The sequence below is a fragment of the Symphalangus syndactylus genome, chromosome 19 (genome assembly GCF_028878055.3).
Source record: "Symphalangus syndactylus isolate Jambi chromosome 19, NHGRI_mSymSyn1-v2.1_pri, whole genome shotgun sequence".
NCBI lineage: Eukaryota > Metazoa > Chordata > Mammalia > Primates > Hylobatidae > Symphalangus > Symphalangus syndactylus.
Genome location: NC_072434.2, coordinates 76,450,213 through 76,463,080, shown reverse-complemented (window position 1 = coordinate 76,463,080; position 12,868 = coordinate 76,450,213). Strand labels below are relative to the sequence as shown.

Sequence of the window (12,868 nt, the reverse complement as noted above, 5' to 3'; positions counted from 1 at the left end):
TTAATCTACTTACTTTTTAAAAGACAAGATGAGGGCTGGCACCTGCTCTTTCACTTATGGGGTTCAAAAGGATTTTTGTGTCTTTCTTTTTAATTTATTAGAGAAATTGGCCAGCCTTTTTCATTGATTTAACTAAATTCTGTTATAATAAAGAATCTAGATGTGCCACGGAGTCTGAAATACAGAAATTATTATCCTTACCTGCACAGTTTATTCTTCAGTGTTTCCATGTACTTCATAGTATTTTCCTTCACACTTGTTTCTGGGGAAAAAAAAAAAGGAAATCCAAAGTGAATGCAACTGCAGTCAAAATTGAATAAAAACCATTCAACTAAAAGCTCAAAGCCAAAGGATTGAGGTCAAGCCACTAGTAATCATAACATTCTATGTTTGGAAAACACTCAACTCCACTGGAGTGGCTGCCTGAAGTCATGAGTCGGGGAGGATTCTGGGGCTCTGAGTGTCTCTGCGGGAGAAAGTCAGAGGCTGGAGCAACACCGCTGAGCCGGCCTTGCTGTAGTCTTTCAAAAGCAGCTCACTGATAGTCTACCACTGGATGGCATGTGCTCTATCTCTTACCTTTCCCAACTGATAGCTATTGGCTCGGTTATCCAATACAGGGAAAGAGAACCTGACAGTGTAATGATTCCCATCCTACAGATTAACAAGAAGAGCCTCACTAGGGGTAGAGGAGGACTGTGGACCCTTTCATTGAGAAATAAACATAAACATGGGATTCTGCCAGTAACTAGAAATCAATTGCTCAACCTCCAATGAGTGATGAGATCAACTACTCTTTGAGATAAACTCAGCGCTTCCTAATTACCAAATGTTGAAGGAATGAATGATTGCTATGGTTCAGCAGATCAAAGAGGCACTTTACGGATAAAAGAGATTTGATATACTTTGAACAAGCTCTCCCCTTTTGCTCATCTGAGGAATGAAGGTGCCTTTCTCTCAAGATGATAACTAACAGACGTGCACACCAAGTGCATGGAAGAACACCTGCAGCCAAAGGGTTTCTAGCAAATGGTGGCTGGAATTATCAATGGTGCTGCCATGTCTATTATTAGTATGATTATTGCTATTGTGGGTTTTATCACTGTTTTTATTCCAACCTTTATTCTGAAGGGTTATTTATGCTGACGGGCTCATGTACTCTAAAGTTGGGGAATGTGGAAACACAGAGGCCAGGCTGCCCAGATTCATGCTACTGGAGTGTCTGGGGATTCTTGGACTTCTATTTCAGTCAATGTGTATGTGTAAGGTGAGGGACTGTGAAACTGGAAAAAGTACCCTGCCATTCCTCATAAAGAAACTAAATATTTAGATGGAAATTAAAACAATTAAACATTCTGGTTCATTAGTCCATAAAAGGTAAAAAGAGACATTTACACAATGAAAACAACTGTTTAAGTTGGTAACTCTTTTTATTGACTTATGCTGGTCTAACACACAAACTTAGTTGTGCTAGCTGGAGTAATTATTGCAAGTTCTGAATGCCCCGACCAGAAACGCCCTCTCTGTTTCACATCCCATACATATTTATGTGCCACACACTGTTCTAGGCATGTGAGATAGCTCAGTGGACAGAAGAGGTAAAGATACCTGCTTCTGTAGTGCTTCCATTCTGGCAGCGAGGGATGCTAAAGAATAAACATAAAAATTCCATAGAACATTAGAAGGTGGTAATGACAATAAGGATTTAGAGGAAAAAAAAAAGACAGCAAGTGAAATGGGGCTGTAGAGTAGTGAGGGAAAGCATCACTGGGGAAATGACACTGCATGAAAGTTTGCAGAGGGAGGGAAGAGGGAGTCAACAGGCATCCTGGGAAGAGGGAGTCAACAGGCATCCTGCGAATGGAGTAGGCAGTCTGAAGGCCCCAGGGCAGGAGCACATCTGTGTGCTCCAGCGAGTGTGGCCAGAGCTGAATGTTCCATGGGGAGAAAAGATGAAGGCAGAGAAACAACCCTGGTCCAATCACACATGCCACTGTGGTAGACTATAGTCTCAAAATGGCCACAGCAATATTTCTGATACCACATACTCTTCCAGAACCTTGCCACTCCCTATCAAGAGGTAAAGTCTATTTCCCTCTTCTTGAATGTGGACAGGCTGTGACTGCTCCAACCCACTGAGTATGATGCAAGGGATTCTATAACTCTTCTGAGGCTAGAGTCCAGTTTCTGCCCAGCTCTCTGTCCTGGGAACCCAGCCGCCATGTTGTGAGGAAGCCCAAGCCACATGGAGAGGCCCTGTGTAGGTGTTTCAGCTGAAAACCTGGGCGATGGTCTTAGACTACATCCAGCACCAACCTCCAGATACCTGAGTGAATGAGCTTTCAGGTGGTTAATGTCTTTGAGTCTGAGGGACCCAGACATCACAGGATGGAGACAAGGCCCTCACACTGTACACTGTCTGAATTCCTGACTCACAGAATTTTGCACATAATAAATGGTGATGTTAAGTCATTAAGTTTGGGGATGTTTTGTTGCACAGCTGTAGTAACTAGAAAGCCACCGTCAGGATTTTGAGTGTTCTGAGTGGAATGGAAAAACACTGTAGAAGAAAAAAATGAGATTGACCTACAGCAACTATGTTGAGAATACACCATAAGGGAGGATGGGGTGGAAGCAGAAAGACATGGAGGAGGTTAGCGCAATCATCCAGGAAAAGATGATGGAGATGTGGAGGAGGAGAAGTAGAATATTTTTTCTCACCCATCACCAGGGTCATGGCTGACACCCCTAAAACAAAAGACAGGTTAACAAGAGAAAGGCATGATAAATTTATGTGACCAAAGTTTTATGTGATATAGGAGCCTTCAGAGATGAAGATCTCAAGACCCAGAGAAAACTGTCTATTTTTGTGCTTAGGTTCAATGAAGCATATGAAAAATGGACAGCTGTGTAGAAACGTGATTGGACAAAAACATATGATCTAATGGTGATAAACTGGAGCTCAGCATGACTGTTTGTTCAGAATCTCCTTGGCCTCTGTGTAGCATTCCTTCCCTCCATGTTGGAGGGCAGGGCAACTGTCACATAAGGGTCTTATGCTCACCTTTCAGGGAAGGTAAGCAAGAGAGTCCCTTAAGATCAGCTCACACAGAAAGACAGCAGATGGTCGGAGTGACCTTTCTGCTTCTGCTGTTTTCTCAGTTTCCAAGGTGCTGTACTTTGTAGTATCATGTTCTATGTCCCAACAGGAACTTAAACTAGAGCATTACCAGAAGTTAGTGATAAGTGGGCAGATTTTAGATATATTTTAAAGGTAGAGACAATAGCTTTCCTGGTGGGTCGAATGTCAGGTGTTAGAAAAAGAAAAGTTGGCTGGGCACGGTAGCTCATGCCTGTAATCCCAGCACTTTGGAAGGCTGAGGCGGGTGGATCACCTGAGGTCTGGAGTTCAAGACCAGCCTGGCCAACATGGTGAAACCCCGTTTCTACTAAAAATAGAAAAATTGGCAGTGTGGGGGGGGGCGGTGGGCACCTGTAATCCCAGCTACTCAGGAGGCTGAGACAGGAGAATCGCTTGAACCTGGGAGGTGGAGGTTGCAGTGAGCCAAGATGGCGCCACTGCACTCCAGCCTCAGTAACAAAGAGCGAAACTCTGTTTCCAAAAAAAAAAAAAAAAGTCAAGAATGACTACAGATTTTTACCCTAAGCCACCAGAAAAAAACAGAAATTGCCATCAACTGAGATGGGAAGAATGAGAAGTGAAATGGGTTTGGGGAGACAACAATTTGGCTTTGGATTTGTTAAATTTGAGAAGTTTATAGACATTCAGTGGAGATGTCAAGTGAGAGGTTGGATATCTGAGTCTGGAGTTTGGGAAAGTTCTGCAACAGAGACATTTGGGATTGGCATTTGAAGCAATGAGACTGCACAGTATCACTAAGGAAGTGGGAGTAACTTAAGAAGCCCTTGCTGATCATTCGTGATGTGCCATTTATATTGTGATAGCACCTTCTATCAAATAGACAAAAATGGACACACCCCCTGAGGAGAAGAAAGCCATATTCTTATGTTTAAAAATAATCTAGATGTCTATCAAGCTAATCACTTTGTTAAGCAACTGAATGCTAAGTATTTGCCTCATCTCAGTGTCTGAAGCACCAGTTAGTGACACACTAGACTTGCACAAGAACTTCCAAGCAAAGCCATGGGCTTTTCCACTTGCCTGGAGGCTGCCATCTAAGGAGAATGCTATGTTGAACTATTACTTTCACTGGACCCAACCTCTCTCCCAGCCAGACAGCCTAAAAGTACCTCGCACATATTCACTAAGTTGACTCACAACCTTCAAGACAGGCCAAGACTGTAGACAGGGAGTTTAGATTTTAAACTTCCTAATCAATACACCCACAGACACACTGACTGAGAATAGAGCTCACCTTTTCCTCTCTTCTTACTCCCCTCCTCTTCCTTTCTTCCCTACCATTTTAGGTCCAATAGAACAGGGACCTATGAGAATGGTAATGGTAGTAAGGCGAGGTTCCAAAAAGCAAAGAGGGCACTCAAAGAAATGCTGAATACAAAAGGAAATGCTATGAAACAAACAAGACCAGAGGACTGTAGGCCTCCTGATCCAGAAGAAGCAGGAACACATTCACTGCTTCTACTTATTAAGGGAATCTGATATTCAGATTCAGGCCATGATAACAGAGTGGAATTCATACAATTAGTTTGATGAATCCAATTAAACAAACACTTGGATTAACGGATTGATAATTAAATGCCATAAATCAGTGAAAACAGTAGAGTGCATGAAACACACATCACGCTACAGGAGTTCAATCTGGGTCCTCCTTCATGCAAGACCCTATACTTGGCACTAATTAAATAGAAAAAGGACATGGCTTCCAGGGACACAGAGCTAGCTGTGGGACCAGCCTCTTTAACACTGATTTCTCACTGGAGTGCACAGCAACATTTTCCATAAATATTCATCATAACCAATAATCCAAAAATATCCCTATGAGTCTGATGGGAAAAAAAAATAACCAAGCTACCCAGCAACAGCCTTTTCAGTGTAAACACGGAAGTTGGAAGGTAGAAGAATGTCAACACGGAAGGTAGGAGAATGTTAAGTGGGAGGAAGTCCAAGAGGTTTCAATGAATTGTACCCCTTGCATAAGGGGACAGCAGTATTTGACATGAAAATAGCATGGGAAATGAGTAACACCCAGGCAGACTTGCTATCAGATTGAATGGACCAGTGATTTGAAGAAACTCCACCACCCTCAATTAATAAGGAAGGCATCCTCAGACGGGATCAGTACGATACGATCTCACCTTTGAAAATGGAAGCCAAAGGGACCTCCCCAGTTTAGCATTAATGGCAAAGTTTGTCAAACATTAGCCACGTTACTGGAATTTTCTAAATTAACATTAAGTACCAAGTGAGACCTGGCCTACATTTATGAAAATAAGTCATCAGACTTCAAAGATCAATATTCAAGAATCAATTTAGATAAAATTAACTCCCACTTAGTAAAATCTTTCAGAAGGAAGATGTGAAAGACAAAGGAGAAATTTTAGAACTCTGAGAAATTTTCAAATATCTAAGGTATTATGCTGTCTTCAAGTGAATGAAAGAACCTTTGTTCGGATAATTAAATCATGCATGAGGATGAAGAGGTAACATAATCCTGAAAAGACCCAGGAAAGTCAGCAATACAGGAAAATGGACTTGAAGCTGGAATGTCTTGGCAGGTAGGATGGCATAAGATCGTGTAAGTCCTTGAAAGATGGTAGATTCTTTCCATGAAGTCCTATGTCAGCGGAATTTCACACTGAAGGGCAAAATGGAAATATCAACCATGAACCCCTAAAACCTAGAGAGTTTTGTCTGCTCATACGCACATGATATTGACTGTCACATTGGAGACCCAGTGTGTGGACACATATGATATCAATTTAGCTACCATTTTACTGAGCACTTTCTTTTGCAAGACCTGTTTTAAACACCTTATTCTAAACATGAACTAAATAATAGTATCAATGAAGCACCTCTATCATTATCACCATTTTACAGTTGGTTAAACGGAGCAGTAGTAAGGTTCAAAGTCACACTGCCAGTAAGGGATAGTTCCAGAGCTCATTGTTACAAAACACATGACTTCAACTTTATATAACATGAGAGCAGTCAGTGCACACTGAATGAATGCATGTGAAATCTCCGCACCAACAAAATGAAGCAGGTGTTCAAAGACAGTAAATTCAGCAGAGGCCAAAGGCTGTGCTGTAAAAAGTCAGAGTTACAAAGAGTACTGACCATTGCAAAGACCAGCCATCAATAAACGAAAATCTCATTGTTTGTAAAATGTAGGGAAGAACACTACTAATATATCAGCATAAAATAAATTAACATTGTGTAAAATAAGTTTATATATATATATATAAACATACATATATATATATATATATATATGAGAGCAAATAGGCCAAGGTGATTTCAAAGTAGGTTGCAATGAGAAAATGATTAACAACTTTCTAGAGTATGTATCTACATTGGCTCATTCTCCCAAGTGAGAGGTTAATTGTGTGATTTTACTAAAAGATTTTGATTTGCATGTATAAATTTATTTATTTGCAGCATTTCTCTGCTATCACCTATCTGTGGTAGTTCTAGTTTAGCTAGAACTCTCAAGAGAGGATTTCTGAGTTCAGCAGAGTTCAGTCCTTCCCAGGCTTTTGACTACACAATATAAATTCTCTAGATCCAGAGCCAAATAAATGCATCATTACCAAATTAGCAAGGGATTCATTTCTCATTACCAGGGCATCGTTCAGTATGTTGTTGTTAATTCTCTGTCTTTTTTTCTCTGATGTTGATAAGACGTTTACAGAGAGAAGGAAAATTAACAGATATGAGTCCTACTGATTTAATAAGCAGTAACAGGGAAAGGGTTTCTCTTTGGAGTTATACCTGACTGTCATTCATACATTCATCTAATGTTTTTTTTCTTTCTTTTTTTTTTTTTTTTTTTTTGAGACATTGAGACAAGGTCTTGCTCTGTCACCCAGGCTAAAGTGCAGTGGCGTGATCATAGCTCACTGCAGCCTTGAACTCCTGGGCTCAAGTGACCTTCCCACCTCAATCTCTTGAACAGCTGAGACTTGAATAGCTGAGTCAGGTGTGAGCCACTGTGCCCAGCTAATTTTTTTTTTTTTAATTTTTTTGTAGAGATGAGGGTTCGCTTTGTTGCCCAGGCTGGTCTCGAACTCCTGGCCTCAAGCAGTCCTCTCACTTCCACTTTCCAAAGTACTGAGATTACAGGTGTGAGCCACCGCACCCTGCCTCTAATGTTCTTTAAATGCCTAACACATGCCAGATTCCATGTTAGGCACTGGGGCCACAGAGGTGAATATCATGCTGCCCGTGGGCTTAAGAAAATCAGGCTTGGTAACAGAAAGAGTCACATCAGTAGATGACTAATAAAAGCAACAAGTTAGATTCAATGATAAAAGCAGCAGTCATTCTCAGAGCGTCATGGAGGGAGATTTGGCCCAGCTTGAGGGGGTTTAAACATGACTCCCTGAGGAAGTGACTGAGTTAGAGATCTTAAAGGATTTTCCATGCTAGCTGATGCAGGAGGAGGCATGGATAATCCAAAACAGCAGTTGCACATAAAATAAGATTTGTGTTTTAGAATAGCAGGCATCTCATGTCATATCATTTTACCTTCCCAATTATTTCCAAATCATTTCCCTCCAAGCTTACATTGTGATTACTAGATATACTACATGATCCCACACCAAAGGAAGACAGAGTAGCTACAGGAAATCCGCCTGTCCAAAAGCACAGGCTCTGAGCTTCCATCACTGCCCTAATAGCCACATTTGAACATGGAAGTAAGATTAACTCATTCTTCCAGCTTCTCACCTTTGAGTAACACGAGTGAGAATGTTGAGTTATAGTAAGTAACTTCATGCTGGCAGAGGTACCCAAAGAACAGAGAGTGAGAAAGTGTTTTCAGAACTGAGAAATCATCCTGTGACTCAGTTGTCCATGAAAAAAGTAAAATCAATTATTCTGAACTATGTTGATGCCTCCGCTTCCACTGTTTTGTCCTGTGGGGTGGTGTGTGGCTGTTGCTTCCCAGCAAGTCACCACCCTCAGAGAGTTCTGCCCCATTGCCCTTGAACTCTGGAGCACATCTCAAAGACTCATCTGTCTTGATACGTATGTAGGTAGACACAGCTCCTTGCTTAGACAGGAAGAGAGAGTGGGCAGGAAAAACGAAAGGAGAAATGAGTAAGGAAGCTCCACCAGGTTTAAAAGTGTTTGCTATGTGGCGAGTGCTTATAGTAGATAAAGCCCAGTTACCAATTTTACCTGCTGTGCCTGTCACTAGTTAATTGGGTATCATCTAATATGGTAATTCTCACTTTCCCAGTTCAGACCTGCTCCTACATGCAATCTCCTGACGCCCTTGAAGCACACAGCCTAATAAATCCACACGAGTCAATGACAAAAGAAAAACCAAATGCTTGCGGTATGGAAAGCAGGTCAGTAAAAAGCTAACACTATCAGTTCCAAGCAGGTTCATTTCACAGCCTCCCACTCACGTGCCCTTGTCAAATGCTTTTTCTAAATGGAAAGACAGGGTAAGTTTTCTCAGCAATCCCTGCTGACAGCAGCAGGCATATTTGGGTTTGCTTTCTTGCTTTCTGGCGCATATAACTGAAAGAGTTGTGACCTGGAGATTAATTTAAAGTATTTTAAAAATTGCTTAGAATGCCTATTTACTGCCTTACCTAGTAGAGTGCAACTGAGAATATGCAGTCTCATTCTTTGATTCTTTCTCCTGTTATTTCCCTGAAATATGGGCATAACACACACACACACACACACACACACAGACACACACACACACACAGAATTTTTTTTCATTCTTTTTGATAGACAGAAGAAGGAAGAAAATTTGGGACTTTGTTTTAAAAGTGGAATACTATCTTCTTAAACAACTTGTGTTTAAAACAAGCCCCAATCCACATTTGATCTTCTTAAGCTAGGAAAAGTCAGCTCACACTGAGTGCTGGTAGGATGCTTCATGTGCGTCATTATTTTGTTTAATTCTCACAATAACTCTCTAAATCCCTTTTGAGGATAAGGAGACTCGGGCTGTGAGAAGTTATTTCAAGGAGTAAATAAAAAATTCAGACCCACTTGGGTTTTATGCCAAAGGCTCTGTTTTTACAAATACACAATATTGTTGCCCAGTTGTGATGAAACATAATTTATGAATTTCACTGAGGGAATTTCGCAAAAGGAAAGAATTTACTTTTCCCTCTAAAGCAGAGGCTTTTCATATGCAACTGTTAAAAGACACACGAGCTTGTGGGTCTGATGGTTGGTCTGAGCTGTTGCTGTTGGGAGAGATGCTGGGACACTAGCAGGAAGACGTAGTTTGTGCTCAGTGGCCAAGGATGGCGCCCCCGTAAGGCAGCCAGATCTGGACTACGCAGTGTTTTCCAGGCTGGAGATGCCCTCCTCAACTGTCTTACGAAGTTCCCAAGTAGCCAGCCCAAATACTGACTTCTCCTTACGCCAAATGGATTTGGCAGGAAAAAGGCCAAATTGGCCACACAGAGGCACAAAGTGAGGTCAGAACAACTTCCCATTTGACGAAAGCCTTTCGTTGGCTATAAAGTTCCATTCATCACTCCAGGCCTCACTCCCACCTCAAAATACACACATGCTGTCCACATCCAGGCACTGGCCCTCACCAACACGTGGCCTCACGATGCCTGACTGGGCACCTTTTGCTTATAAACATAGTCTCATTAGAGGCCAAAGATGCTAAGACAACATGCCATGGCTAGTAAGACACACACAGAGGTCTCCTCTCCTTTAATATGCAGGTGACAGATACATGGGTGATGAACAAGTATGTGTAAAAAATTAACACAGGAAGGCCAGGCACAGTGGCTCACGCCTCTAATCCCAGCACTTTGTGAGACCGAGGCGGGTGGATCACGAGGTCAGAAGATCGAGACCATCCTGGCTAACATGGTGAAACCCTGTCTCTACTAAAAATACAAAAATTAGCTGGGCGTGGTGGCATGCACTTGTAATCCCAGCTACTCAGAAGGCTGAGGCAGGAGAATCGCTTGAACCCGGGAGGCAGAGGTTGCAGTGAGCCGAGATCGCACCACTGCACTCCAGCCTGGGTGACAGGCTGGAGTCTCAAAAAAAAAAAAAAAATTAACACCGGAAAAATATAAATAATTGAATATCTGCTTCAATCTAGAATAGCCCTTGGACCTACCCAAGAGGGGCCCCTGCCCTGGGCATCATGATAGAGAACCCTCACTTCCAGATTCCTCCAGACTGCCCCTCTGCATGGTGAGGCAGTCACATGGCCAAAAGATTTGCCCCTTCAATTCTGGTCTGTGTTCTTGGTACCCAGAACACGGGAATTTCCTGCCCAAATGTCCCTGGGAGCACTTTTTTTTTTTTAAATTATACTTTAAGTTCTAGGGTACATGTGCAGAACATGCAGTTTTGTTACACAGGTATACATGTGCCGTGGTGTTTTGCTGCACCCATCAACCCGTCACCTACATTAGATATTTCTCCAAAAGCTATCCCTTCCCTAGCCCCCCACCACCTGACAGGCCCCGGTGTGTGATGTTCCCCTCCCTATGTCCATGTGTTCCCATTGTTCAACTCCCACTTATGAATGAGAACATGTGATGTTTGTTTTTCTGTTCTTGTGACAGTTTGTGGAGAATGGTGGTTTGGAGCTTCATCCATCTCCCTGCAAAGGACATGAACTTATCCTTTTTTATGGCTGCATAGTATTCCATGGTGTATATGTGCCACATTTTCTTTATCCAGTCTATTATTGATAGACATTTGGGTTGGTTCCAAGTCTTTGCTATTGTGAATAGTGCCACAATAAACATACGTGTGCATGTATCTTTATAGTAGAATGATTATAGCAGAATGATCCTTTGGGTATATACCCAGTAATGGGATTGCTGGGTCAAATGGTATTTCTAGTTCTAGATCCTTGAGGAATCGCCACACTGTCTTCCACAATGGTTGAATTAATTTACACTCCCACCAACAGTGTAAAAGCGTTTCTATTTCTCCACACCCTCTCCAGCATCTGTTGTTTCCTGACTTTTTAATGATCGCCATTCTAACTGGCATGAGATGGTATCTCATTGTGGTTTTGACTTGCATTTTTCTAATGACCAGTGATGATGAGCATTTTTTCATATGTCTGTTGGTTGCATAAATGTCTTCTTTTGCAAAGTGTCTGTTCATATCCTTTGCCCACTTTTTGTTGGGGTTATTTGTATTTTACTGGTAAATTTGTTTAAGTTCTTTGTAGATTCTGAATATTAGCCCTTTGTCAGATGGATAGATTGCAAAAATCTTCCCCCATTCTGTAGGTTGCCTGTTCATGTTGATGATAGTTTCTTTTGCTGTGGAGAAGCTCTTAATTAGATCCCATTTGTCAATTTTGGCTTTTGTTGCCATTGCTTTTGGTGTTTTAGACATGAAGTCTTTGCCCATGCCTAGGTCCTGAATGGTATTGCCCAAGTTTTCTTCTAGGATTTTTATGGTTCTAGGTCTTACGTTTAAGTCTCTGAACCATCTTGAGTTGATTTTTGTATAAGGTGTAAGGAAGGGATCCAGTTTCAGTTTTCTGCATATGGCTAGTCAGTTTTCCCAACACCATTTATTAAATAGGGAATCTTTTCCCCATTGCTTGTTTGTGTCAGGTTTGTCAAAGATCAGATGGTTGTAGATGGGTAGTGTTATTTCTGAGGCCCCTGTTCTGCTCCATTGGTCTATATATCTGTTTTGGTACCAGTACCATGCTGTTTTGGTTACTGTAAGCTTGTAGTATAGTTTAAAGTCAGGTAGCGTGATGCTTCCAGCTTTGTTCTTCTTGCCCAGGATTGTCTTGGCTATGTGGGCTCTTTTTTGGTTCTGTATGAACTTTAAAATAGTTCTTTCCAATTCTGTGAAGAAAGTCAGTGGTAGCTTGATGGGGATAGCATTGAATCTATAAATTACTTTGGGCAGTATGGCCATTTTGATGATATTGCTTCTTCCTATCCATGAGCATGGAAAGTTTTTCCATTTGTTTGGTCCTCTCTTATTTCCTTAAGCAGTGGTTTGTAGTTTTCCCTGAAGAAGTCCTTCACATCCCTTATAAGTTGTATTCCTAGGTATTTTATTCTCTTTGTAGCAATTATGAAAGGGAGTTCATTCATGATTTGGGTCTCTGTTTGTCTCTAATTGGTGTATAGGGATGCTTGTGATTTTTGCACATTGATAAAAACCTGAGACTTTGCTGAAGTTGCTTATCAGCTTAAGAAGATTTTGGGCTCAGATGATGGGGTTTTTAAATATACAATCATGTCATCTGCAAACAGAGACAATTTGACTTCCTCTCTTTCTATTTGAATACACTTTATTTCTTTCTCTTGCCTGATTGCCCTGGCCAGAACTTCCAATACTATGTTGAATAGGAGTGGTGAGAGAGGGCATCCTTGTCTTGTGTTGGTTTTCAAAGGGAATGCTTCCAGTTTTTGCCCATTCAGTATGATACTGGCTGTGGGTTTGTCATAAAAAGCTCTTATTATTTTCAGAAACATTCCATTGATACCTAGTTTATTGAGAGTTTTTAGCATGAAGGGGTGTTGAATTTTGTCGAAGGCCTCTTCTGCGCCTATTGAGATGATAATGTGGTTTTTGTCATTGGTTCTGATTATGTGATGGATTATGTTTATTGATCTGCATATGTTGAACCAGCCTTGCATCCCAGGGATGAAGCTGACTTGATTGTGGTGGATAAGCTTTTTGATGTGCTGCTGGATTCAGTTTGCCAGTATT

At 41.4% G+C, this 12,868-nt stretch overlaps 1 protein-coding gene across 7 annotated transcripts in view; it reads right to left on the bottom strand.

Moving 5' to 3' along the window:
* DISC1 (DISC1 scaffold protein) overlaps positions 1 to 12,868 on the bottom strand; it is a 431,012-nt gene that overhangs the window by 82,421 nt on the left and 335,723 nt on the right. For 6 of the 7 annotated variants that reach the window (XR_010114822.1, XR_010114820.1, XM_055234477.2 and 3 more), the window contains one exon: positions 202 to 262. The exons of the other annotated variant lie outside the window; for it this stretch is intronic. Coding sequence is in view for 4 of the 6 variants with exons in the window: in XM_055234477.2 (XP_055090452.1) it covers positions 202 to 262 (61 nt within the window). In the remaining 2 variants the exon portion in view is untranslated. The remainder of the gene's footprint in view (positions 1 to 201; positions 263 to 12,868) is intronic. 7 annotated transcript variants of the gene reach the window in all.